Below are 21,568 nucleotides of genomic sequence, written 5' to 3'. Positions count from 1 at the left end.
AAAACAATAGCACTTTATGATAACGACCCCTGTTATTCACGCGGCTGATTCTACAGTGCTGCGTATCTCTTTTTTTTCCCACTCGCTAAAGACAAAGGTTGCTAGCTTGATGCGAAAACGTTTCTGTTCTTGCTTGTTGCCGTTGTTTGATGGCAGAGCAGAGATCAGGTGAAAAATGAAACAATGCACAGAAACGGCTTATGAATTGTTCGTTTACAACAATTGTACATAGGTGCTCAGTGGATTGATTGAAATCAGCTGAGTTTTGAAAGAGAAATTTCCATTTTCTTGCATGATGAGTCTTCTCAAGAAATGAATTCAACATGATAAGCATTCCAGTAAAAGCCATTTCTCCCAGTCAGAAGGTTTCTCGGAAGGGTGTGTTGGACAGAGACATCGATCAATCGATCTGACCAGAACACCATTTGACAGTGTTCACTACGACAGTACCTACAGTCTCACCATTCCTGATGCCATCATTAGCGACTCTTCACAAAACTGCTTGATGAATCGCAATGCGAGGAAAAAAAAATATATCAGTAGTTATTGGTATGGTATAGGTTATCTTCAACGAAGTTGCAGAAGCAGAACTGATGAAGAATGTTTCATCATAAAAAAGACGGAGGCATTGATGGGCAAGAAAAAAAAAAGGCATGACATACCATTTCTCATAAACAAAGATAACTTTCCAGATTGCAGTCATGATGGTTACTCTGTTGTGCATTGGTCAGCCATACCGCACGAAACTTCTTCATGCTGCGAAAGACTGGCTTTGTGTCTGGGTCGTCAGATGGTGATGCATGTTGTTCATGGCTCATGGAGTGGTCACCAAGTGAACAAGTTTGGATAGGTTTCCTCCTGTGGTTGAATTTGAGTAGGGTTCGAGCTACACTCACCATAAACTGGACATTCTCAGTGAATGTTTTATTGTCCTAGTCTTCGAGGAGAAGGCAACAGTTGGAAAAGAAAAAAGTGAACGGGAAAAAAAAGCGTTTCCCTTCCAATCAACCAACTGCAAACTTTTGCAAACAATGCAAACAGTTCAAACTCGAGGCTGATTTTCAGCAAGCCCGCTCTCATTCTGCGAGAGGTTCACGATATATTTGGGGCGTTATTCAAGCAATTTCAATGGCAGATCGAAGAAGAAACAACGGGCCGCCAGGCGGTACGCGACCTCCTGTCTTCGCGTCGCTGCTCCGCTCAGCGACCGGGGAAGCGGCGGAACGCCCGCATCGCACGAGGCAACCGAATGAGCTGAGAAAGATCTGTACGTTTATCCCTTCCATGATCAAGCTGCAATTGACTGCGGCGGAGACTGAGTTCAAACAAAAGTTCTCAAGACTGGTCTGGTTCCCACCGCCAGCGGCTCCTCGTACCTGGAGATCCAACCGTCGCGCCCGCTCAAAACCAAATCCTTGATCGCGCCGTCGACATCGTTGAAGATCAGCTGTACCGTTCACGGGCCCAAACCGCTGCCGCGATCAGCGCACTTTTCGTCCAACCTCTTGCTCACTACACATGTCAAGTATGCGCCGTTTGCGCATCGCAGACGCAAAGGACATATCCGCGACGCCAGCGAGCGGGATCTCGGCGTGCACCTGGAGACCGCCATCCGCGGCGCGATCATCGCCGAGCGATGGCCGAAGAGTGGACTGGACATTGCCGTGACGGTGCTGGAGGCCGAGGATGATCGGTGGTGGGGCGACAGTCCCGGCGTGTCGGATGCCTCGTGGGGGTTGATGAACGTCCTGGCGGGGTGTATCACGGCGACGGCGGCGGCGGTCGCGGATGCAAAGATTGATTGCTTGGACCTTACGGCGGGGGGCGTGGCGGCGCTCGTTGCGGGGGATGGGCAAGATGGCACGCCGAGGCTAATCCTCGACCCGGATCCGTCGGAGCATCGGGATATTCTCGCTTTGTGCGTGGTGGGCTATCTGCCGAGTCGTGACGAAATCACGGAGCTATGGCTGAAGAGGGATACCTCGACATATGCCTCGGAGAAAGAGGGCGAAACTTCCGGCCATGAGGCTCTTATTGACGGCGCTGTCGCTGCCGCTCGCGGTGTCCATACTGTGCTCACGGAAGCAGTCCGGGAGTCCGCAGAGCGGCTCCTGGAGCAGGCGTCGCTCGGCTCGCAGAAGATCAAAACCCTGAACGCTGATTCTGATGTTGAAATGAAACTATGATTAATCATTATAATACCTTAATGTACCCTTTCATCATGACCACGTCTTTGTATAGCATGCACTTGTCCATCGTGTTCTGGGGGGGAAATTCTGGATTCACGCCTCAATGCATGATATTGCAGTCTGGACTGCATGCCCATTCATGAATGTGCGGGATATGAAATGAAAGAATTGGCATATGGTCCCATTGTGCTGCCTTCTGGATCGTTACGGTGGTATGGATGCCTGCAAATGATGCAGTCTGGTTTATAACCTCAACATCTTGCATTTGATCAGTCCTCTCAAAACGTCAAAACATCGCGCTCAGACACCATTCCCTGAAGTTTAGGGTTCCTCCGAATCAGTCTCTCCGTTCCTACAGGTTGGTCACAATGCCTCCCAAGGCGCCATTGGATATGAACCTCTGGTTCTTGTATCTCTGTCTGCAGAACTCAGATTACAAGTCGGTTAGTATAGAAAGCGATTATGTTGTTGATTCTGCTGCTAAATTGAACCCAGGTTGACTTCCACTCTGTCGGTAATGCCGCCAATATCAGTGCTCATGCGGCTCGGATGCGGTTCTCGCGCTTGAAGAAGCAGATCGAGGAATCAGGGAGACCCCCTGCCGCTCAACAGTCAACATCCAAGCCCAATAGCGGTAAAGGTGCACGCTCTCAGGCGCAGGGCAAAACGGCGGCCAATGGCAAGGGGAAAGCATCCAAGTCTATCCCGGCATGGTCTGCATGTGCTGCTGCCGTTTCGCAGTCACCGGCGTTCCGAGCCACCATTCCCGACTGTTCGGCATTCCCTGCGTTTCCCTCACAGTCTGAGCGTTTCCATCGTCCGAGTTTACCCACTTTCATCGATCTCACTGTTGAGCCTGATGACAATGTCTGTGCATGTCCGGGCGATTTCTCCGACGAGGATGTTCCGTTGATCAAGAGGCGTAGAACTCTACAGTCCGCGTCTCTGATGGGGCGACACTCTAGTAACAGCAATCATTCACCACGAACAGCTCTGCCCAGCGGATCGGGTCTCGGCTCACTCGATCTCAGTGGTCGGCTCTATTCAGAGGCATGCACTACAGCAATGAAGGACCCGAATGTTTCAACGGACCGAGAATTCACAAGGCATCCTTTGAGCCAGGGACCTGCGGGTCCCTCGACAGCCTCTGACCTCGGGCAGCCCCAAATCATCGACCTGACTACTGACGACGAGCCCTTCGCTATGGAACCTATGCCCAACTCGGAACCGGCCAAGGAGAACGCCACGGGTCAGGTCGATGCTGGCCGTGACAGCCACATCCATCAAGCAAGTCTCCCGCAGCCGTGTCTTGCCGATGCTGATGTGGCATTATTCGGAGACGGACCGTGCGAGTCCCCGTTCCCAGACCCGAGTAGCAATCTCCAGCAGAGGCCATCGAGTCAGCAGCAACAAGAAGTCTCTGTGCCGCCTGCTGCGAGTTCTCAGCAGCCACTAGCGTACGAAGAGCGGCATCCTTACAGCTGGGTATTCCAGCTTCTAGACCATCCCGAGACCACTGGCTCTGCGGATGCTCCACCGGAGATTGACCTGACGTCGGCTTGATTTCTGTTACTCATGGTGTACATACTCGTAGTTGAGTTACTTGTACTATTCGACTTCTGGATCATGATGTTATCAGTCCTCTCATCCCAAGCTCCCTCTGCAGGGGTTGTGAAGATGTTGGGAGCAATTTCCATGTTTAGCCCATGGTTTTTCTGGCAGGACCAACCCCAAAATGGCAGGTATCCGTATTAGCTTAAAGAGTACTCCGTACTCCATACCTAACCTACAGGTAGATCCCGGAGTCTCAACTTCAGAAATCTCATCTCCTACAGTTCACTCTGTGGCAGTGTGATTCCACTACTAACATGGATTCCTCATGACAACCATTCATCCTTGACGATGAATGAGTTCCACAATTGGGGATCGCCGATGGCGCTTTTAGCGCAATGTCTAGACTCACGCCAGGCAGATCCTCACAGACTCGCAGTGGCATGATGGATGATGTCTTGTTCTGGCAACAGCCATTGCAAAAGCTCCATGCACATTTTTAGACCGGTAGGCATCCCAGTTGGAGAGTCTGGATTTGATATGCCTGGAGTGCTGAAAATCTTGGGATAAGAGGTGCGTTAATGATACTATTGTGATTCTAAATCGGAATCACATCCCCAACTCCCCACTGCACACTGCACAGTACTGCACACTCCATCTGATCGTCGAGCCAAAATTAGGTGATTCCTTTTCGAGCTGCTCTGGCCATTCCTGATTACGTAAGTTGGATTTCATTTTGCCGACTAAGATCCGATTCCGTACATGTCTCCGTCCTGAACGACAGAAACGGGGAAAGATGTGCTGAAGAGCTCAGCAAATAAAGGCAGATTAAGCTTCAATTGCGTCGTTAAGTTCCAGTTGTCATTTGGTCGTTGATATTTTCCTGGCGGGTGACAGTTTGTGACAGCTGACAGGAAACGGCTGACAGGGGCATGAGCAAAGGCCGAAGATCACGTGATCATAGGGTTCCCCGAATGAATCCCGATTATCCAACCCCGGTCGATTGCTCGCATACGGAGTACACGCCCTCGTATCGACGGAGCATTTTTCTTACAAATCGATTTCTGAATTCTATCGACTTGGCCCCGTATCGCTGCGATTTGATTCCGATCGAGATCGCGGGGGAACCCCTCTCCATGCACGCTGCAAGTGCAGTCCAAACCCGTGCACACACCTATGAGTTTGTTTGTGTCGAGCTTCTCCGCGACAAAGATGATCAACAGGAGCTCCTGCCAATCGGGGTTAGTTGCAGAACGTACTATACCGTTTTGGACGGCATACGCACCGGCAGTGGCTCCTGGCACCGAGTCAACCGACGCGGTTCCTGACATTACTCCTTGTTCTGATTGGTCAATTTTCTTAATATTGTGGCTGAAGTGCAGCCAATGAGATGCCAAGAAAACCGGCAGTTGGAGATCCTCGAGCCAATCACAGGCAACAGCCCGCATGTCCCAGCTGTTCCTCGCTGAACTTAATTCCAGGTCCACGACGGGTCAAAATGGACGAACGTCTCTTGTGCCAGGGGTACTTGAGGTCTGATCGAGGGACATGGGCGCTGAATCCTGGGTGATTGATCCCTGAAATGTACAGAGTAATAGAGTCTTCGCTTCCCTGCAACCTCTCAGCGATTCAATTCAAAGGGTCGGGGTGGTGATCGGCCACTGCTCATGCAGCAAGGCCAGAGCTCCATGCGACCCATTCTCCTGGGAAAAGTGCAAAGTTTACTCGTTGTCAACGTAACTAAGTACATAGTAGTTAGTGCACGACCAGACCAATTTTTTCTCGAACCGCACTGGCGTTGGAACCACGGACCTCCTGGCTCCTGCGCCTCGGCCGCCTCTATCACGCCTCGATGGGGAGTGGGAGACCAATCGATCTGATGGAGCCTGTGGATAACGCTTATGCAGCCCACTCCATCTAAAAAGTCTTGAGCTCGATTCCAATCTTTTTACGAAGTTATTACAGCTCGGCCAAAGTCGATCCAATTCGGCGTTCAGAAAAGCTTCTCCTCTTCGGAACCGGCGTCAGGTAGGCCTAATAGTCAGGAGGTCCATCGGCATTCCCCATCATCCCATGCAGTAAGAGTGAAGGACGGAGCTGGGCTTGTTCCTTGTTTCCTGCTTTTCCATCTCGTTCATAGAACCCATTGTCATTCCGTTACTGACACGCGCTCTCTGATGTCCCAAGGGAATCAGGCACGAGGCGCAACGGCTGTCGGCTTGCGTCGCTTGCTTGCCACTGAGGAGCAGGAGCCCAGGTCATCTTAGTCCATAGACATCATGGTCGATATCAAGAGATTGTTTTCGCCAGCGGCGTCGGTTTACGCTCCAAGCATCACCGTCTCCTCAGAGGGGAGCGACGACTGGCACGATACGACTCCAGTCAGTTCACCGTCCCCGGCACCAACAACACCCAGCCAGCCTCTGCAACCCAAGCGCACCGGGTTTTCGCCGGATGTGAGCCGGCATTTCGTGGGGATCGAAAAGCAATTCGAGCAGCTCCATGATAAACTTCACACGGGATCGCTTTCATCCCTGTCCCAACTTCGTTACAAGTCCTCTAGCTCACCCCAGCACCCCCGGCATGTGGATGTGGTGGAGGCGCTGTTCTCGTTCCATCGATATCGCGTGGGCGCCAGATTCTCTCCCACCACTCCCTTCAATGAGGACGTTGCCGACCGCAATCTGCGTGCGCAGGCGACCAACAAACCAAACCCCCAAAACCGCTACTCCCAGCTCATGTCCGCGATATACCAGGAGGATGTGGCGGATCGAAATATCGCCAAGTCGAGAAACAGGTATGGCCCAAGTCAGCCCGTTGAACGGGTCAAGGGGAGGAAGAATTCAAGATCGAACTCCATGCGTCGTCGAAGGCGAGGAAGTTCTCTCGATTCAAGTAGCGCGTCGGCGGGGCGGTGCAGAACCTCCCATGACAGTCCACAAAATTATGACGATTCCCCGTCCCGGCTGTCACCAGACGCTCAAATGACGCTGCGGCCGCTGGCGTCTGCGCCAGATTTGTATTCTCCTTCCATCTCAGAGTTCCCAATGCCTCCGTCCTCACCGCCGGCCACGTCGCAACAGAGGCAGCTCAAGGCTTCACGACCGAGCCCCGAAGACGCCAACAGCCAGGTGAATGGCAGGGCTGATCGGAAGCCTGGTGAGGAACAGAGCCAAACCACGGACAGGGCGGAAAAGAATACCACCTCACAGTCGTCATCGTTGCCAGCCAAACGAAGGACGACCAGGTCGGGCTCCAAAAAGAACGTCCTGGACCTGTCAATTAATACGGAGATCGCCTCTGCCAGGAAGCCTGCCATCCAGATCGAGAGGGGCACTTCTCCGACCAAGCTCCTGACACCTCGCTCGATCACACCTCGCTCAATTGAAAAGAACGCAAGCATCGCCGAGATCGTGAACAGCCCTCTACCGGCCCCAAGTCCTAGCCTCCTCACTCCTCGGCGAAGTCCAGGCATCAACTTCGAGGACATCATGGGCATGTTCAAACAAGCGTGCCAAAGTACGAAGACCGGCCAGGAGTCTCCGGCGTTCGAGACTCTGCAGGATACCATCGTCCGCGAGATCAACTCACATGACGCGTTTCGTCGCGTGCCCGTTCCCGACAGGGGCCCGCCGTTTACGCCACCGGTCTCGGAGGACTCTTTCGAAGACCCAGTGCTGATGCCGCCTCCCGGCCCGCCAAGGATCAGGAGGGATTCCTTGGACAAGGACAAGGAGAGCCAGTTCTCCAAGCTCATCCGCAAGCGGTCGTTGGGTCGGAAAAAGTCCAAGAATACTTCGTCCACTACGGACGCAGCGTTGAAAAGCACTGAGGCTTCTTCGAGAGCCAACGCCGGGACACGCAGACGGCACACCTACGCGCAGCCGCCGTCGGCGGAATGGCTGCACAGCGTGCAAGCCGGCGAGCTCAAGGGGGTGGCGTCCCGGGACACCAAGTCCCGTGACGGGGCAGCAGCCGCCGATGGCCATAACGCGAACGCATTCCGAAGCTATCTTGGCCGGAGGAAGTCCGACCCGCCGCCGCTGCCATCACTACCACCCGCACGACAGCCGCAGACGAGTCTCTCCAACGGCGACCTCCAACAGCCCAACTTTTCTACCGGCCAGCGGCCGCGAACGACGACCCTGGACCGGCCCCGGCATCCGTCAGAAGACCCTTTTGATTACCATCACTACCTCGAGACAAGTTCGCACCCTGCCCCTCAACATGAGCAGATCCGCGCCGTCGACGACAACAATGTCACCTATATCCTCAATGCAACTGAGCCGCTGACGCCGCTCGAGCTCATCACCGCCGCTCAACAGGGCAGCAAGAAGAAGAATCTGCGAGGGCGGTTGGAGATCTCTCGGCCGCGCACCGCCATTCCGTTCCGCTCCTCGGGCAACAACAAGAAGACCGTGCATCCGATTCCCGGCCGTCAAAGCAGTTTGCAGAATGGGTTGGGTTGATACCCCAACTGCCTCTCATTTAATCCATTTCGATCATTCTTTTCTTTCGTTTTCGTCTTCTGAACACTTTCTTTTTGTGTTTCTGTTGGGTATCGTCATCGTCGCTTTTTTTTTTTTTTTTTTTGTGTTACTATGCAGCATCTGTGTCACCTCTTTACAGCATTGGGCATTTCATTCAGCGGGTCATTCATTGATTGATTGCTATCTCATTCTTTGCAACTTGCAAATGTGTTCGGGCATTCCCTTATTGCATCCATGTGTATAATATAATCCGCACTCGCTATTATGGTTTGGGCTGTCATTGTTATGAAGTGTTGTTACTAGAGCATCGATAATTGATACCATGATTGCATTCATCGTGGAATATATCAGCATAGACTCATCCAATATTCTTCCAAACACGACCCGAACCAGCACCTCGCTAGCCATTCTCATGCACCCCCGAGAAAAACAGTGAAAAGAAAACAACCATCAAAACCATCGACTCATGAAACACGAGACTCCTCGACGCACTTGGAAATAGTGATTTATTTAATACGATCCTAACCAGGGACGTTAGTGTCCATCTTATTCTAGAAAAGCCATATACAGAAGGAACAGGAACTTACGCCCAAACAAACACCACTTCTCCGCAAACCTGCCACAATGCGGGTTCGTGCATTTGGTGACGCCCGGCACAATACCCTCGGGCTGCTCGAACGGGATGCAGAGCGACTTGGCGCCCATGCTGGGAGCCCGCGCGTCCTGCGGGACTCCCAAGTCCTCCTCGGCCTTGCGCGCGCTCATCTCCTTGATCTGGTCCTCACATTCCTCCGTCAGGCAGTGCGGGATCACGCAGATGTTCTTGTCGTTGAGTGCGGGGACGAAGTCATCCCAATTGGTGATGATCTTGCGGTGGGCGCGGAATTCTTCGTCCGCCCGCCGGAAGAGGTCGTTGTGGATCGTGTCAAGGAGGGTCGGGATCGCCGTCGTGAGCTCCGACAGCGGAATGGCCGTCTTGCCCTCCTTGCCGGGGATGTCGCGGCGCGCCGCCGTCACGTAGCCGCCAGCGGACTCGCCGGGACCGAATTCCAGCCGCACGGGCACGCCGCGCAGTTCCCAGTCGTTGAACTTCCACCCGGGTGAGTAACCCTCGCGAAGGTCGCTTTGCACGCGGAGCCCACTGTCGGCCAGCTGCTTTTCTAGCCCGCGGATCTCGTTGTAGAGCTTCTCGCGCTCCTCGTCGGTCGTCTTGGCGGTGATACCGACGGGCACGATGACCACTTGAATCTCAGCCACGCGCGGCGGCAGCACCAGGCCCTTGTTGTCGCTGTGGATCATCACCATGACGCCGATGGTCCGTGTCGAGAGACCCCACGAGTTCTGCCACACATACAGCGGAGGACGCTTCTCGTCCGGCTTCGCTGCCGGGTCCTCCACCGTGATACCGAACATTTTGCTGAAGTTCTGGCCCAGGCAGTGGGACGTCCCGCCCTGGATGCCACGGCCAGTGGCGGGAATGTATCCCTCGACCGTCGTCGTGTAGTAACCACCAGCGAACTTCTCCTTGTCCGTCTTTCGGCCCTTGACGACGGGGACGGCAAGGAGGTCCTGGTAGATGTTGGCGTAGTGGTCCAGGATTTGCAGCACTTCCTCCGCGGCGCCCTCCTCCGTCAGATGCGCGGTATGGCCCTCCTGCCACAGGAATTCTCGCGTTCGAAGGAACGGCTGGGGATTCTTGAACTCCCAGCGCACGACCGAGTTCCACTGGTTCAGACGAAGGGGAAGGTCACGATGGCTCCGAATCCATTTCGCGTAGTACGGGTACATGACTGTCTCCGACGTGGGACGGATGGCAATCTTGCGCTCCAGAGGAGTCGAGCCTCTGTCGCATGTCAGTCTCCTAGTCCCGAAGTCTAGTTTTCGCATGACTTACGCATGCGTCACCCACGCAACCTCCGGGGCGAAACCCTCGATGTGGTCCTTTTCCCTCTGCAACATATCCTCCGAAACGAACAGCGGGAACGAGCAGTTCTTGACGCCCATCTTCTTGATCTTGTCGTTGAAATAGCTCTGAATGGTCTCCCAGATAAAGTACGCAGAGGGCTGGAGCTGGTCAGCCTTGAAGTGCAAACACTTCGCAAGTCGCAGTCGACCCACCTTGAGAATGAAGCACCCGGACACATCGTAGTAGTCCAGCATATCGCCCTTGGTCAGAACCTGCTGGTACCAGGTCGGGAAATCATCTTCCTTGGCAACATCAATACCGATCAGGGCAGCGCCCTCAATCTTCTTCTTGGAACTCTTGGTCGGGCCCTTCTTTGCCTCGGACTTTCCAATTCCCTTATCGGCGTTGGCCGCCGTCTTTTCGGCCTTGTCTGCAGCCAGCTTCGCTGCCTTGGCGGCCTTTTTGGCGGCATTCTTTGACATCCCACCCTGCTGCTCTTCGGCGGGGGGCTGCTGAGTGCGGTCCGGCAGGGTCTGCACCGGGGTATCGTCGCCTGCGGCAGACATTGCTTCTTGAGGTATTTCGTACGTTCGACCTAACCACAGCCCGACGGCGCCTGAAGAGATTCGATTCGAGCAAACTGGCCTGGGGGACCCGAGAATTGGGGAACTGCTGACTCTTTGCGGAGGGGCTCCTTTTTGCGACGGACAAAATTCCTGACCGCCTTGGGGCCGGCAGAATTGCCGGCGCCTCACCGCCTGCCCGAATTGTCAGCACTCAGGGCAGAGCGAGAAGAATCAGGTCGAAAAGAAACCCCGCCGTTGGGAGCTGTCTGAGAGGCTGTCGCATTGTTGAATTTCTTCGTTTTCTTCGAGTTTTGCAAAGATGGCCAGCATCTTTGAGCAGCCCCGGAACGGCGGCACGCTGTGTGAGTTTCTCCTCGCCGAACTCATCGATTCTTCCCATGCTGATAGCATCCCACAGTCCTCGGCGGACAGAAAATCACCGGCGCGGATGTCAGGGATCAAAATGGTTGGTAAAGCTCGTGGAAACGTGGATCTTTTGCGATGCTGATTGTGTGGCAGTTATGGCAACGCAAGCCATCGCAAATGTGGTCAAGAGCTCCTTCGGACCGTCCGGTCTGGACAAGATGATGGTGGATGACATCGGGGTAAGCACATCGACAGGCCATACGCAGGCCGTGCGGTATTAATGGTTTGCTTCAAGGACGTGACGGTTACGAATGATGGAGCTACGATCCTGAGTCTTTTGGATGTCGAGCATCCGGCGGGCAAGATTCTGGTCGATCTGGCCCAGCAGCAGGACCGGGAGGTGGGCGACGGTACAACATCCGTCGTTCTCATCGCGTCCGAGCTTCTCCGCCGTGCGAACGAGCTGATGAAGAACCGAATCCACCCCACGACGATTATTACGGGCTACCGATTGGCCCTCCGCGAGGCCGTCAAGTACATGAACGAGAACATCAGCACCAAGGTGGAAAACCTGGGCCGGGAGAGCTTGGTGAACATCGCCAAGACTTCGATGTCCAGCAAGATCATCGGTGCCGACGCGGACTTCTTCGCCAACATGGTGGTGGATGCGATGCTGCTGGTGAAGTCGACAAATTCGAAGAATGAGGTCAAGTACCCGGTCAAGGCGGTCAACGTGCTCAAGGCGCACGGCAAGAGTTCCACTGAGTCGATTTTGGTCCGGGGCTATGCGCTCAACTGCACCGTGGCGTCGCAAGCTATGAAGACCCGAATAACCGATGCGAAGATTGCCTGTCTGGACATCAACCTGCAGAAGGAGCGGATGAAACTGGGGGTCCACATCACGATCGACGACCCGCAGCAGCTCGAGAAGATCCGCGAGCGCGAGTCGGGCATTGTCCTTGAACGGGTGGAGTTGATTTTGAAGGCTGGTGCCAACGTGGTTCTCACAACGAAGGGTATCGATGACCTCGTCCTGAAGCCATTCGTCGAGCGGGGAGTTATGGCCGTCAGACGCTGCAAGAAGGAGGATTTGCGACGGATCGCCAAGGCCACGGGCGCTACGCTCGTCAGCACTCTATCCGACCTCAACGGTGACGAAAAGTTTGATCCATCCTACCTGGGACATGCCGAGGAGGTTGTGCAGGAGCGGATCTCCGACGACGAGTGCATCCTCATCAAGGGCACCAAGGCACACTCCTCTGCTTCGATTATCCTGCGGGGGCCGAACGACTACCAACTGGACGAGATGGAGCGGTCTGTGCATGATTCTCTGTCTGCCGTGAAGCGAACGCTGGAGAGCGGCGCCATTGTCCCGGGAGGCGGTGCTGTGGAGACCGCTCTGCACATTTACCTCGAAGAATTCGCTCGCACTGTGGTACGTACATCCATCTTAGCTCGGCGAAAGAGCGAAGTAGATCCTAACATCCCATGCAGGCCTCTCGCGAACAGCTCGCCATCGGCGAATTCGCGCAATCATTGCTGGTCATCCCCAAGACCCTTGCCGTCAACGCGGCCAAGGACTCGTCAGAGCTCGTCGCGCAGCTGCGCGTGCGTCACGCGCTCTCGCAACGAGTCGACGAAGGCGAGGCCAACGCGGAGGAAAAAGCCATCGCCAAGAAGAAGAATTACCGCAACTACGGCCTTGACCTGACCCGCGGTCGCGTCCATGACTCGCTCAAGGCTGGCGTCCTCGAGCCCAGCATGAGCAAGGTCAAGCAACTCAAGAGTGCCGTCGAGGCGTGCGTCGCCATCATGCGGATCGATACCATGATCAAGTTGGATCCGGAGAAGAAGGCGGAGGAGGATCCGCATGATCATTGATTTTCTGCTTGATTCATCAAAGAAAAAGTTGATGCCGGTTCATGGGTGTAGATGTAAGAATCTAATGCATCATTCCATTACTTCTATTAAACTTCAATGGAAGAAAATGAAGTTCTGAGGTTATGAGAATATTCATTACAATCACGTAGATTGATCTAACATTCCCATACTCCATACAACAGGCAGACCAGATACAGTGATGAATCCATAGGCCAGTTAACGCCACGCTGGAAACGCCTCACCATGCTCAAGAACACAAAGGTATGCCAACTTGGGATGGATAATCAATGCGTGCAGGAAAAAAAAGGCAGCCAGCGTCATCATAGCCAGACCCAAGGTTATTATTCAATCATCATCATCATCATCGTACGAATCCGACATATCGGCCCATCCACAGTCCCAGCGCCGCCCATCCGTTTCGTCTCTTGCGCGCAGGTCGCGCGCTTCAGGTCCCTCTCGCCAGCATCGCGCCGAGTAGTCGTCGCTGACGGTGATCAGCTCGCCTCGCTCCGTCCACGACACCGCCGAGACTTCCTTCTTGTGTGCGCCAACCAGGGCGGTCCCCGTCTGGTAGATGGGGATCGTGTCGTCCACTAGGCGGCCGACGCCGGAGCTCGTGCGCCGGACGAGTCGGCTTCGTGGCGTGGGGAGGTCGGAGGAGTTCTTGGAGGTGGATGTTGTGAGAAGTTTCTCGTCCGTCGGGAACACGATGGCGCAGCTGTCGCTGCTGCCAACGGCGAGGAGCTCGCTTCGATCATCTCGCGCGGGTCGGATGGCAGTTTTGACGTAGAAGGTCGAGACTTGAAGCCGGGGATGGCGGAATCCGTAGAGGGGGCCAAGGCCCTCCTTGTCCGGCCCGCCGGTGCGTCGGGGTCGAGTGTTGTTCAGTGCGAGCTCCGGGGCACTGCCGACGATTAGATGGGCCGTTGAGTATGCATACACAGTTGCGTCGCGGCAAAGAGTGTAGAGTCGTGAGCCATCGCCGTTCATCACCATTGAAGTCACGCCAAACGCTCGATGTCTTTTGTGACACTCGGGCTCGCGTGTCGTCGAGACTGGCGTAGGGCGTCCTCGACGGACATTGTACGCCGTGCGTAGATCCCACAGCTTCACGCAGGCATTGGCCTCGGAGGCGGTGACGAACAGATTCTCGCGGCCGGGAGGGAGAAACGCGAGGGAGGTGACGGTGACATCCGCACGCGCAGTCTGCGGCTCCCCAGTCGAGACCCGTGGAACGGACACGTGAGCGCCCTGGATTGTATTCACGGGCGGCGGGTATTTCATTTTTTGCGACGGCGCTCCTACGCCGTTATCACTGTCGGGTGCCAAGGAGCATCGGAGCTGGACAGCTGGTTGATCGTATCCCTTGCACCTCAGATCCCAGATATTGACGTTGCCGTCCCGACTGCATGTTGCAACTACCCTATTGTTCGACGCAGGTTGAAACTGCACCCGCTTGACCGAAGAGACGTGGTTGGATAAGCAGTAGATGGGCTTCTGCGTGTTCATGTCCACAATCAGGGCAGTCTGATCACCAGCTGCGGTGGCAAGTAATAGATCGTCGGATGAGAACTCAAGATCCATGATGGCATTGCCATGGGGCCGAAAGGTCAGGTATGCAGTGGAGAAGCCCTGCTTGTCTTCTTTTGCAGAGTCTAGAAGTCGAATGCCACCTTCATCATCGCCAATTGCGATCAACGAGTTGGCTGCTGTCGTTAGCATGACTCCGGTGAAATAATCCGGTTGACTTACTGTTGCACGATGCAGTGCAAAACGGCAGTACTGCATGATCTCCCGACACACTCAAGCATGGATGCATGTCCTGTGGGCGTGTGTAGAAATTCGAGGTTTGATCTCGCCAGTCTTACGAACAAACGTCAGTTACAAGAGCATGTGCTGAGAGACCATACGCCATACCACTGCCATAAGTGGTCCTGAGTATGGACCGATTCCCACGGCCGGAAATGTTGCGCAGACAAAGCTCTCCAGGACCGGCAAGGACTTTTGACCGCCGCAGAGGCTTCACAGGAGTCTCAGCTCGGGCGGGTGCAGTTTTCGGACTGGAGTCCAGCTCACTCCAAACATGATCCAGCTGAATAGTATCGCCTGTTGATTCTCCCGTTTCATCACCCTGGACTCTGGCAACGTGGACTTTCCTCGACGGCGACGACTCGAGAGGCGAATCGGTCGACGAGAATGACAGCTTCCTCTTCCTGCTGGGGGTCTTGGGCAGTTCAATTAACGGGGTCTCCAGCGTGCCTGCTTCCTCCTTGTCGGTCCTTGCCTTGGTGAAGGCCGGACCCTGCCTGTTCAAGCTCGTAGAGCTGAGCTCCTTCAACGCCTGTCTATTCGTGCGTACTGAACCGACATTTCCCGCTCCATTGAGGGCAGACCGAGGTGTGAAGAATCTCTTGAATGATCGCGGAGTGACCGTAGGTGGCTTCTTGATCTTTCGACGCGGCCCAGCGTCGGACACGACCGAAGGCGGCGAGGAGGGGACTCCTTGAGATGAGGATAGAAGGACTTGCGCGGAGTCAGATTTGGGCACTCCGTCCAGCTTCCGCGAGCTGTCCATTGTGGTGACACGCACAGCACATCCAACAGTCCAGCAGGCAAAGATCAATGTGAGCTGGAGCTGCCAGAAAAGCGTTCGATGGCAAAGTGGGCCATCGATGCGCCGCGGCGCGCGAGCGACGTGACGACGTGCATTTCGTGTCGCGATCTGTAGATTAATTTCCCGATACGGGAAATGGTATCCCAAATCGTAAACTATACTTGATCCAGTAGGCGGTATTACTCCAGTTCTAATGCTTTAGAGCTAATCCTTTTCAAGTAGGCGGTCAAGAGCAGCCTCGTTATCTTCGCCTGATTTTTTTACATCCAAACCGCGCCGGTACAAAAAGTAAAAACCAAGTTGTGAAGAGAGGGAAGTGTATGCCCTCCTGTCCAAGATGGCTCCGGCCAAGCGCAAGGGAGCTGCAAGAGATGACTCGCTGAAGAAAAAGAAGCGAGTCCGAGTCGGGGCGGACGAGACAACAGCAAACAAGACCACAACAGATACCTCGAAGCAAACAGCCAGTTCACTACAGAGAGAATCGCAGCCTCCCGTCATTCGCGATGAGGAGCCTTCCTTTCCCCGAGGCGGCGCGAGTGTCTTGACGCCATTGGAACGAAAACAGATCCAGATTCAGGCGACACGCGATGTCTTGTTCGAGCAAAGCGGCGCCGGCAAGGGGAACGATGCGCCCGATGAGCTGGATTCCGACGTCGGTGCTGGTTCTGACGGGGAGGAGACTGCGGTCGTGACCAAGAAAAAGTCTCGCAAGTCACGAAGCAAGAAGCGGGACGCTGTCGAGGAGAAGTCGAGAAAGGGTGTTCGGATTGAAGGTCTCAGCTTCAAGGTAGATACCACACTTGATACACGGCAGCAAAAATCAGCAATGCTAACTTGGCTTAGCGACTAACCCCCGGAACTCTTTTGTTGGGCCAAGTATCGAGCATCAACGCCCACGATATCGGTCTGGCGCTGCCGAACAACCTGACTGGCTACGTTCCTTTGACAGCGATTTCGAAAGTCCTGGACGAGCGAATAGAGAAGCTGTTGAACGACGAAGACGACACACCTGATGATGGCGCTGACGCCGATCCGTTCGATTTGAAGACATACTTCTACATTGGCCAGTACCTGCGCGCGTATGTTACCGCCACGGGAAGCGACGCCACGGACACAACCTTCAGGAGCAAGAAGCGCATCGAATTGTCGCTGGATCCGCGACAGGCGAACTCGGGATTGTCCAAGTCGGACCTCGTGGAGGATGCAGTCGTTCAGGCGTCTGTGGTCAGCGTGGAGGATCACGGCCTCGTTATGGATCTTGGTCTCGAAGATTCTTCCGTCAGAGGGTTCATGTCCTCAAAAGATATTGACCCCGAGGTAGAGTACTCGAGCATCAGGGAAGGTTCGGTGTTCCTGTGCAGCATCATCGGATTCAACGCAAGTCGGACGGTGGCCAAACTCTCGGCCAATCTTCGTACGGCGGCATCAATCAAAAAGCACTACCTTAGCTCCGCGCCCACTATCAACACCTACCTGCCCGGCACCGCAGCGGAAATCCTGGTCACAGAAGTTCTTGAGACGGGCATCGTCGGGAAGATTATGGGCATGCTGGATGCCACCGTTGATCTTGTCCACTCTGGCGCCAACTCGGGAGCCATCGACCTTGCGAAAATGTACCAGCCGAATACGAAAATTAAGGGTCGACTCATCTGTACATTTCCGGCGGCCGAGCCGTACAAAGTGGGCTTTTCGTTGTTGGACCATGTTCAAAAAATGGTCCCTGCGCCAACGGGCTCGGATCAGGCGCCGTCGATCGCGGCCATTGTGGAGGCTAAAGTCGTCAAGGTTGATCCGGGGCTAGGTCTCTACGTGGAGATCGGCTCTACGAAGCGATTGGGATTCGTACACATCTCGAGGGTCTCGGATGGAACAGTCGACTCGATCTCCCCCACTCAAGGCAAATACCGGGTGGACACTGTGCACGAAGCGCGAATAGTCGGGTACAACGCCCTCGATGACCTCTTCCTCTTGTCGTTCGAGAAGAGCGTCATCAGCCAGCCGTTCATCCGTCTCGAGGATGTCACTGTCGGGGCCGTTGTCAAGGGTACGATCGAGAAGCTCATCATCGGCTCCAATGGCATAGATGGGATCATCGTTTCTTTGGCGGATGGTATCACTGGTCTGGTTCCGGCGATGCACTTTGCCGACGCGCCCCTTCAAAATCCGGAGAAAAAGTTCCGTGAGGGCATGAAAGTTTCGGCGAGGATCTTGTCGGTGGACCTGGAGAAGCGCCAGATCCGTTTGACTCTGAAGAAGAGCTTGCTGAACAGCGAGGCCGCGATTTGGAAGGACTACAAGGACATCAGTCCGGGTGCACAATCCCCGGGAACAATTGTCGCCATCTACCCTCATGGCGCTGTTGTTCAATTTTACGGCTCGATTCGCGGCTTCCTGCCTGTGTCGGAGATGAGCGAGGCATACATCAAGGACCCCGCACAGCACTTCCGGCTGGGCCAAGTAGTCAATGTCCATGCCTTGAGCGTGGATGCTACCCTAGGGAAGCTGGCCGTCTCTTGCAAAGACCCCTCGTTGTCACAGGAAAGCTACCGGGAAGCCTTTGACCAGATCCGCCCGGGTACCCTCGTCACTGGAACCGTTTTTGAGAAGTCCGGTGACGACGTACTTCTGAAACTGGAGAAGACGGGCGTTATTGCTCGACTCGACGCCTCGCAGCTCACAGACGGCGACTTTGCGAAGCAGAACTCGACCCTCGCGAAGATTCGAGTCGGTCAGAAACTGAACGACCTGGTGGTCCTCGAAATCAAGAGGGCCCATCGGCTGATCAAAGTCACGCAGAAGCCAAGTTTGAAGAAGGCGCTGAAGCAAGACGCTCTTCCAGCTCAGTTCGAGGACGTTCAGGAGGGCAAGCAGGTGACCGGTTTTGTGAAGAACATCACCTCTCACGGCATCTTTGTTGGTTTTCTGGGTGGTCTGGTGGGATTCCTGCCGCGGCGACTAATAGATGAGGAACATCTCGCCACGGCAGATTATGGATTCTTTGTCTCGCAGCCCATCACAACCTGGGTGCATCAAATCGAGCACGATCTCCGAAGGTTTACGCTGACGCTGCGCCCGCCGGAGCAGCCAAAGCCAGAGCCCAAGGCACAGCCGCAACGCACGTCCGAAGAGCGGGTCGATATCTCGAATCCGGTTGACGAAAGCATCAAGTCCGTCGCCGACTTCACCGTTGGCAAGGTCACCAAGGCGCGAATCTCATCCGTTAAGAGCACGCAGATCAACGTGGTCCTCGCGGACAACATCCAGGGCCGCATCGACGTGTCGGAAGTGTTTGATAAATGGGAAGACATCAAAGACCGGAAGCAGCCTCTACGCATCTTCAAAGCTAAACAGGTGCTCCCTGTCCGCATTCTCGGTCTTCATGATGCTCGTAACCATAGGTTCCTGCCCATCAGCCATCGCGCTGGCAAGCATCCGGTTTTTGAGCTATCAGCCAAGCCGAGTTACATTCAGGCCGAGGATCCCACTCCATTGAGCCTTGACCAGATCGAGGTAGGCTCGGAGTGGATCGGGTTCGTTAACAATATCATCGAGGGAATCGTGTGGATCAACCTGTCGCCCAATGTCCGTGGCCGAGCGAGAGCGATCGATCTCAGCGACGATCTATCGGCGCTTGTTCACGTGGAGCAAAAGTTTCCCATTGGCTCTGCGGTGAAGGTTAAAGTCACTGCCGTCGATCCGGAGAAGGGCCATCTGGACCTCACTGGCCGGCATGGCCGGGCGCGCGAGCTGTCATTTGACAAGATCTCCAAGGGCATGATCCTGCCTGGGCGTGTTACGAAGATTACGGACAACCATATCACGGTGCAGCTGAGCGAGACCGTGGTGGGTGTGGTTGGACTGACGGAGATGGCGGACGACTACAGCAAGGTGGACCCGCACATGTACCACAAGAACGAGGTCCTACGCGTGTGCGTTGTTGATGTTGACAAGGCCAACAAGAAAATCCATCTCTCGCTCCGCCCGTCCAGGGTTCTCAGTTCGTCGCTGCCTGTTGAGGACCCGGAGATCACGTCAATCGAACAGCTCAAGGTCAACCAAGTTGTCCGAGGGTTCATCCGCAAGATTGCAGACAATGGTCTGTTTGTTGAATTGGGCCCGAATGTCACGGCATATGTCCGCATTTCTGACTTGTCGGACAACTATTTGAAGGAGTGGAAGGAGGCCTTCCAGGTTGACCAGCTGGTCAAGGGCAAGGTCATTGCCGCTGACCCTGAGACGAGTCGGCTCCAGCTTAGCCTAAAGGAGTCGGTTCTAGAACCCAACTGGAAGGCGCCGCTCACGTTCCGCGACCTTAAGTCCGGACAGATTGTTACCGGCAAGATCCGCAAGGTGGAGGATTTTGGCGCGTTCATTGTCGTTGACGGCTCGGCGAATGTGAGCGGACTGTGCCACCGTACCGAGATGGCGGACCACAAGATCGACGATGCGCGGACGTTGTTCGAAGAGGGCGACGTGGTCAAGGCCAAGATCCTCAAAGTCGACCCCGAGAAGCAGAGGATTTCGTTCGGCCTGAAAGCGTCGTACATCCAGGACGCTGTCGATGACAGCGACGACGACGAGGCTTCGGATGAGGATGTGTCCATGGACGAGGCCGACGGTGTCGAGGTGAACGGTGTAGAGGAAAGCGACGATGAGAGCGGTATCGACCTTGAGATGGACAGCAACAGTGACGCAGGCAGCGAAGAGGATGGAGATGAGGATCACGTCATGGCTGATGGAGACGACGCCGGCCTCAAGGTTGGCGGGTTCGACTGGAGCGGGAATGTGGATCTGGAAACTGGCGAAGCCCGGACGGAGGCCGCAGATGAGGAGGATCACGCACCCAAAAAGAAGCGGCATCACAAACCGACGATCCAAGTGGATCAGACGGGAGAGCTGGACGCGAGAGGGCCGCAATCGGTGGCGGATTACGAACGCCTGCTGCTGGCGGAGCCGGACTCGTCGGCGCTGTGGGTGCAGTACATGGCCTTCCAGCTGGAACTGGGCGAGGTGGACAAGGCGCGGGAGATTGCCGAGCGGGCAATCCGCACGATCCCGATCGGCCAGGACGCGGAGAAGCTCAATGTGTGGGTGGCGCTGCTCAACCTGGAGAACACGTACGGCGATGACGAGACGCTTGAGGAGGTCTTCAAGCGCGCATGCCAGTACAACGACACGCAGGAGATCTACGAGCGGATGACGAATATCTACACTCAGTCCGGGAAGAACGAGGTAAGTGGACTTGCCTCCATTGGCTCGAATTCGGCAGCTGACATTGGTTCTACAGAAAGCAGATGAGCTGTTCCAGACCGCGCTGAAGAAGAAGATCTTCCAGTCGTCGCCCCAGTTCTTCGTCAATTACGCCAGTTTCCTGTTCGACCACATGGGCGCTCCCGACCGAGGGCGGGCTCTGCTCCCACGAGCGCTCCAATCGCTGCCCAAACAGGCACATGTCGAGGTGACCTCCAAGTTTGGCCAGCTCGAATTCCGCTCGAAAAACGGCGACATTGAGCGCGGGCGCACGGTGTTTGAAGGCCTGCTGTCGTCGTTCCCGAAGCGGATCGACCTGTGGAACGTGCTGCTGGATCTGGAAATCAAGCACGGCGACACGGATCAAGTGCGGCGCCTCTTCCATCGGGTGCTGGGTCTGTCGTCGTCGTCCGGACCGAAGACGAAGAAAGGAGCCACCGCGGGTGCATCCGGGGAAGAGGGGAAGAAGAAACTCAAGCCCAAGCACGCGCGATTCTTCTTCAAGAAGTGGCTTGGATTTGAGGAGAAGTTGGCAGCGCTCGATGGTGGGAATGAGAAGATGGTGGAAGAGGTGAAGGCGCGGGCGGCGGATTATGTCAAGGCATTACAGGGTTGATGGGCATGTTTCAGAATAAAAAAAAAAAAGTTCTGTGATATTGAAATCATGTTTGGGAAATCCGTTGGGTTCGTGGATTGTACATGCATGATAGAGAGAGCACGATATCAATGTTGTTCATATGTTCACATTGTTAGGG

At 54.9% G+C, this 21,568-nt stretch overlaps 9 protein-coding genes across 9 annotated transcripts; 6 read left to right on the top strand and 3 right to left on the bottom strand.

Moving 5' to 3' along the window:
• Positions 1–1,128: 1,128 nt before the first annotated feature.
• On the top strand, positions 1,129–2,186 carry VTN31DRAFT_6373 (uncharacterized protein; the record flags this gene model as incomplete). Its single annotated transcript, XM_069406976.1, has 2 exons — positions 1,129–1,267; positions 1,333–2,186. 2 exons carry the CDS (start codon positions 1,129–1,131, stop codon positions 2,184–2,186), a joined length of 993 nt encoding a protein of 330 aa, XP_069258548.1.
• A 371-nt stretch (positions 2,187–2,557) lies between these two features.
• On the top strand, positions 2,558–3,752 carry VTN31DRAFT_6372 (uncharacterized protein; the record flags this gene model as incomplete). Its single annotated transcript, XM_069406975.1, has 2 exons — positions 2,558–2,632; positions 2,685–3,752. 2 exons carry the CDS (start codon positions 2,558–2,560, stop codon positions 3,750–3,752), a joined length of 1,143 nt encoding a protein of 380 aa, XP_069258547.1.
• A 438-nt stretch (positions 3,753–4,190) lies between these two features.
• On the top strand, positions 4,191–4,455 carry VTN31DRAFT_6371 (uncharacterized protein; the record flags this gene model as incomplete). The annotated part of the gene is made up of 2 exons (XM_069406974.1): positions 4,191–4,247; positions 4,312–4,455. 2 exons carry the CDS (start codon positions 4,191–4,193, stop codon positions 4,453–4,455), a joined length of 201 nt encoding a protein of 66 aa, XP_069258546.1.
• Positions 4,456–4,690: 235 nt separating this feature from the next.
• Positions 4,691–5,188, bottom strand: VTN31DRAFT_6370 (uncharacterized protein; the record flags this gene model as incomplete). The annotated part of the gene is made up of 1 exon (XM_069406973.1): positions 4,691–5,188. The coding sequence occupies one exon, from the start codon at positions 5,186–5,188 to the stop codon at positions 4,691–4,693; it is 498 nt and encodes a 165-aa protein (XP_069258545.1).
• An 831-nt stretch (positions 5,189–6,019) lies between these two features.
• On the top strand, positions 6,020–8,209 carry VTN31DRAFT_6369 (uncharacterized protein; the record flags this gene model as incomplete). Its single annotated transcript, XM_069406971.1, has 1 exon — positions 6,020–8,209. The coding sequence occupies one exon, from the start codon at positions 6,020–6,022 to the stop codon at positions 8,207–8,209; it is 2,190 nt and encodes a 729-aa protein (XP_069258544.1).
• Positions 8,210–8,740: 531 nt separating this feature from the next.
• Positions 8,741–10,702, bottom strand: VTN31DRAFT_6368 (uncharacterized protein; the record flags this gene model as incomplete). Its single annotated transcript, XM_069406970.1, has 4 exons — positions 8,741–8,751; positions 8,818–10,073; positions 10,125–10,294; positions 10,349–10,702. The coding sequence occupies 4 exons, from the start codon at positions 10,700–10,702 to the stop codon at positions 8,741–8,743; spliced, it is 1,791 nt and encodes a 596-aa protein (XP_069258543.1).
• A 319-nt stretch (positions 10,703–11,021) lies between these two features.
• On the top strand, positions 11,022–12,949 carry VTN31DRAFT_6367 (uncharacterized protein; the record flags this gene model as incomplete). The annotated part of the gene is made up of 5 exons (XM_069406969.1): positions 11,022–11,064; positions 11,121–11,168; positions 11,222–11,307; positions 11,364–12,503; positions 12,563–12,949. 5 exons carry the CDS (start codon positions 11,022–11,024, stop codon positions 12,947–12,949), a joined length of 1,704 nt encoding a protein of 567 aa, XP_069258542.1.
• A 345-nt stretch (positions 12,950–13,294) lies between these two features.
• On the bottom strand, positions 13,295–15,524 carry VTN31DRAFT_6366 (uncharacterized protein; the record flags this gene model as incomplete). The annotated part of the gene is made up of 3 exons (XM_069406968.1): positions 13,295–14,655; positions 14,702–14,812; positions 14,867–15,524. 3 exons carry the CDS (start codon positions 15,522–15,524, stop codon positions 13,295–13,297), a joined length of 2,130 nt encoding a protein of 709 aa, XP_069258541.1.
• Positions 15,525–15,900: 376 nt separating this feature from the next.
• On the top strand, positions 15,901–21,429 carry VTN31DRAFT_6365 (uncharacterized protein; the record flags this gene model as incomplete). The annotated part of the gene is made up of 3 exons (XM_069406967.1): positions 15,901–16,350; positions 16,407–20,795; positions 20,851–21,429. The coding sequence occupies 3 exons, from the start codon at positions 15,901–15,903 to the stop codon at positions 21,427–21,429; spliced, it is 5,418 nt and encodes a 1,805-aa protein (XP_069258540.1).
• Between the last annotated feature and the right edge of the window lie 139 nt (positions 21,430–21,568).

The sequence above is a fragment of the Thermomyces dupontii genome (assembly GCF_041956625.1).
Source record: "Thermomyces dupontii strain NRRL 2155 unplaced genomic scaffold VTN31scaffold_7, whole genome shotgun sequence".
NCBI lineage: Eukaryota > Fungi > Ascomycota > Eurotiomycetes > Eurotiales > Trichocomaceae > Thermomyces > Thermomyces dupontii.
This window is presented reverse-complemented; position numbering and strand designations above follow the sequence as displayed.